Raw genomic sequence first — 5,000 nt, 5'->3', positions numbered from 1 at the left:
CGATGATTCGGGTGCAACCATGCACATCCAAGAGAAAATGACACATCTTAAGGGCTAGACTTTCGAAAGTCCTTTGTCTCGTGTAGATTCGCGTCCAAAAAAATCACGCTTCGCTCGCCAAAACATTTTCTCCTGGCATTCTTGTGAGGTGGAATTGTGGCAAGTCTACTTATGGGCTTGAAACATGAGAGGGATGGTTGATTTCTTCAAACATATGCACTGTTTATTTTGTCATGCAAAATGGACTGATATTCCAAGCATAAACACATTTTAAGACTCTAATACTTCTTTTCAAGTCTGTCTATTAATTTTTCTTACTCAACAATACATTTTTCAGCAGCTATTAATTTTTTTGAATAATCCCCTACCCCCCCGCCCCACGTAAAGTTACAGTCATGTATGTAAATGTATGCAAGCATAAATTTCCATGCACTTATGTGACATGGAAAACAAGGAAGGGAGGGCACTTTATACCTCCTGCGCTTTACTGCGCATGAGTAATTAAATTAAATTAAATTTGATGTGCTTTTGGTGTGATTTGATTTCATTTACAGTCTCCCCAAGTAGTGCACTCATGCTTTGCTAGATAAGATTGAGACTTTAATAAAGTTATTATTATTATTATTATATTATTATTATTATTAAATTATCATCATCATCATCAATCGTTGTCCTCGTCGTTGTCATCATTATCGTTATACCATCGTTACTCTTATTCTCGGTTTTCACATGACGTCACGACCACCATGTTGGTGCCCTAAACAAAGAAAAGGCGGCCATGTTGGTGCCCCGACCAAATCCTCCGGGAATTTAACTCTATTATTATGCAAATGCTTCCTTTTGTTTTTGTTGAAAAACATGGCTGTTGATCACGTGAGTGAAAACCAGCAATTGCAATGAAAGTGGCAAGCAATAACCTACCTTTAATGATGTAGTTTAATTATATATAATTGTGAAAATTTTCACTCCTTTTCTTCTTACAGCTTATGTTTTCCAAAACATTAGTCAAGCTGACGAGGAGTTTCAGTCACTTCCTGAGGAGTTAAGAGACAAGTACATTTTGTCAACAACTGTCGGGCGGTGAGTTGACAATGATGCAACTAACTTGTCGTTGTGTCAGATAACCTTCAAGAGAAGGATAAGGTCAGGCTGTACCTTCTTATGCTGGTCTAAATTTATAAACGTAATGAAAGAAATATATGTGTAGTTCGTGAGGCAATGAAAGCCTTGCAGCGATGAGGGAGCAACAGAGATGAACATTTCAAGCACAGCAAAAAAGTAAGGCAATTGATCTTTTTATCTCTTCTGTAATGCTTCTATCATACCGTAAACACCCGCAGGTAAGCTGCACCTTATTCCCACAAATTGTCGCTAGAAATCAGGGGTGTGGCTTTTCTGAGGGAACATTTGAAAAAGGCTGCCTCCAGTGTGCAGTTTTCCATCTTCGTGTCCAATGTAATGCCCGGTTACTAAGCTACAAACGTTCCGCTCATGTTCTTGTTGAATGAAGAAATTCCTGTGAACAAATACCAGAAAAATATGAATCATATGTCAAAGTTGGGTAGGGCTTTGAAGTATTTCCTGATTCAATGTTAATAGTGAGTTTACATGTACGTTCGATGATAAAGACTCAACTTTGGATTTCTTTTGATTTCTTTCAAAAAACTTTTTTCTTAACTTTGAGCTGCTAAATTCAAGTTGTGGCTTATCTGAGGGTGTTATGGTAATTGCTTTATTGCTTTGAAACCTACATTTCTTTCATTAGTAGGAAACCCTATTTGAGTTTATTGAGGCTGGATACACACTCAACTGAAAAAAAAAAGAGGGTCCTGGGATCCACATTGGTTAATCCATTAAAGTGGGAATTTCCTTGTTTGCTATCTTGGTGATCACCGATGGTGAAGCGGATAAAGCGGATAGGGCACCTGACCAATAACTGGAAAGCGACGGTTCGATTCGAGTTCCACTCAGACTGTAAAACCCAGGGGTTGAGATTAAATTTGAAGTTGGCGGCTGGTTTGAGTAGAGTTAAATAGGCCCTTTGCATGACTATGTCACATGAAATGGTCAATAATAATTATAAAAAGTGGTTGTGGTAAAAGTAGATGCCAGAAATGGAAAGAGAGAGATGAAATTAGTAAGTACAGTGTATGTCAATTTTGAGGCCACTGATGTTTAAGTGCATGATTATAGAGCGCTTTGAAAGTTTGAATTGTGTTGTGTATGTCAAAGCTTGTCATCCAGCAGCTGTTTTTAACAGTTTTTAATGAATCTGTCTTTGATCACTTAAGTTTAGGGAAAAGGTAGCCGACTTCTGAGTGAAGTAGCCAATTCTCCTTTGCTTTTGGTGGTTATTGAAACTGCTTAAAACCAATTTTTCAGATGGGCTTATCAAGAGATAAAACTACTTGCCAATGACCTATTTGTTTCTGTTGTTCCGAATTGACGTAGCTTTTGTTTATTTGCACTTGGGGCTTGTCATATGTCATCCTGTGATTTGTGGTCATAAATAAGGCTTTTTATATAGAAAGTGGTGTAGTTCCTGTAAAATGACTTGTGTAAATTTATTATTTGTTGAAACAAGAGTTATGAAAGCCAGTGCACTTCAAAATTGAACGCTATTGTAAATATCAAGGATACTCTACTATTACAACAGAAAAGTGTGAGGAATAAATCGTGAAATGTGTGACAACATATCATTCCTATAACTTCAGGGGAAAAATAAAGTAACTGTTATCTGAACATATTGCAATTTGATCTGAAGCAAAATGCTTCTCACAAGTATATACTCTGTCATTTTTTATTTGATTTCTGAAATCCGAATTTCGCAGAACTCTTGTTGATCTCACCAGGTCATTCGTCTCTGCATGCGGCTTGTGCTTTGTCCAAATTCCGATTCCTGCAGTTTTTCTGCAAAGCTGGATCAGTTGTCACCTGGCATCACATTAAAATATTCCAGTAAATATATTGGCAAAAAGTCTAGTCTACGTTTTGGAAATCTCAAAAGAGTCGCACAGTTTTTAGTGACCACCATGTTGGTCTTTGGTTGTGCATGGTCAAGATCGCATGACATGTGAAAAGTGAAAAACCAAAACAAAGAGTTCTCCCTTTGAAGTGCACTGGCTGTGTTTTCATAACCAGTATCCCTCTACTTACTCTGTTTGAAATTAATGTTCAATTTGTTTCTTTTATCAGCGGAGCCTGTGGTGAAGTTCGCCTTGCATTTAGCAAAGGCACTTGCGAAAAATTTGCAGTCAAAATTATCAGCAAAAAGAAGTTCTCAGTTGGAGTAAGTGAAGTGAAAGCAACTTTGTGGCAATTTTCACTATAATATTATTTTGTTGTAGCTTCAATATTTTGACAGGCTTTAATGGCAACAGCATGGAGGTTTTGCTGGTTTCTTTGTCATGTGTCGCATTTCCGTAACTAGAATTTCTAGTGAATGTCAAGCCAACCAGCTTGCATGCACAGAATGTAACTACAATGAGAAAACACAAACAGTTATCATACATAACATCTTTGATTTATGTGGATTCCTTTATAGCCAAGACAAGCAGCATTGAGGGATGAAGTCAATATTCTCAAGAAAATAAATCATGTAATTATACCAGTTGTCAGTTACCGGTAGTTTACTTTGATTCCTCCTTGAAAAAAAAAAAAGAGTTAAGGTTTCTCACACACCACTGAACCCACCACCCCAGCTCTATTGTAATCTCAGCAAATACTGGTAAAAGTTGTAAGGTTTGTTTTGAAACATTACAAAGCCTGCATGAGAGACCATTCAGATTTTAGGTGAGTGGGAAATAGTTTGGAATGGATTCTAAGGCAACCTCCAGTCCCTTAGGTCATCCAACCTACCCCAAGCCCCTTATTTAATAATAATAATAATAATAATAATAATAATAATAATAATAATAATAATAATAATAATAATAATAATAATATAATAATAATAATAATAATAATAATAGTATATAATAATAATAATAATAATAATAGTAGTAGTAGTAGTAGTCGTAGTAGTAGTAGTGAGCCTTCCCAAAATATTTTTGGGGAGCAGGTCATAAGGAAAGTGGAGACGGTTTGGTGCTAAATGCACCCAAGCGAGTGCCCAAAGGACGCAAGCTTCAAGGGGGGTCTGTGGGCATGCTCCCCTAGGGAATTTTTTAAATTTAGACAATCACAGATGCATTATTTAGTGCAATCTGGGGGATTTAAGTGACAAAATTTTACATATGAATTTACACTTGCATGGAGTCTGATAAGAAATACTGGAATGTTAGTTACATAAACATATTTATGTGCGCAACGCAAAAAAATATTGCAGATGTGAATTTGTACGTCAAACAAGCTTTTTTGCAAGTTTTTATAATATCTCCAGTGACTTTACATTTGAGCTAAAAAAGTGTTGTGTCTGACATTTTCTGACCGGAAGGAGACGGTCAAGGTTTCTGAGGAGGCGGCTCATTGAGCCGTTGATCGGCCGGTTTTGAGAAGGCTGAGTAGTGGTAGTGGTAGTAGTCCATCGATATATTGAGATGACTTGTATATGTGAGTAGTTAGCTACATTTGGCAGTTATGTTTGGCATGCTAGTTTGTGGGCCATTTGAGCGGCAGCGGCGTCCACAGCTGTTGCAAGGAAAGTTGTCATGGTCCAGAACACAGTGTCTCCTTATGTGTGCCTTTTCATAGTCACTTCGTCTACTCTCTTCCACTTTGGTACATGAGTTGTGCACCACAGTTCGCCATTTATGTCAGTCCGGGGCCTGTTCCTCCCAGTGAGCAACATCCACTCCACTCATTTTCAGGTGGCATTTTAATACATAAAATAATAAAAACACCTCTACAGCGCACAGTCATCCACTAATTGTTTGTGGTGCGTTACAACTATATAAAATAATAATAATATTAGTTTTCCAAAAAATAAAATAATAAATATAATAAAACTAATGTAATAATAACGTAGAAAGAGGACGATATAAAATTTCTTAATCTAACAA

General features: G+C 36.9%; 1 protein-coding gene across 1 annotated transcript in view; it reads left to right on the top strand.

Moving 5' to 3' along the window:
• Nucleotides 1-5,000, top strand: part of LOC138046936 (serine/threonine-protein kinase Chk2-like) — a 30,898-nt gene that overhangs the window by 13,314 nt on the left and 12,584 nt on the right. Inside the window, exons 6-8 of the mRNA XM_068893563.1 lie at nucleotides 984-1,080; nucleotides 3,196-3,289; nucleotides 3,545-3,598. Coding sequence (XP_068749664.1) covers nucleotides 984-1,080; nucleotides 3,196-3,289; nucleotides 3,545-3,598 — 245 coding nt within the window. The remainder of the gene's footprint in view (nucleotides 1-983; nucleotides 1,081-3,195; nucleotides 3,290-3,544; nucleotides 3,599-5,000) is intronic.

The sequence above is a fragment of the Montipora capricornis genome, chromosome 4, assembly GCF_036669925.1.
Source record: "Montipora capricornis isolate CH-2021 chromosome 4, ASM3666992v2, whole genome shotgun sequence".
Taxonomy (NCBI): domain Eukaryota; kingdom Metazoa; phylum Cnidaria; class Anthozoa; order Scleractinia; family Acroporidae; genus Montipora; species Montipora capricornis.
Note: the sequence above shows the minus strand (reverse complement) of the source record. Positions and strands in the feature narration are given on the sequence as shown.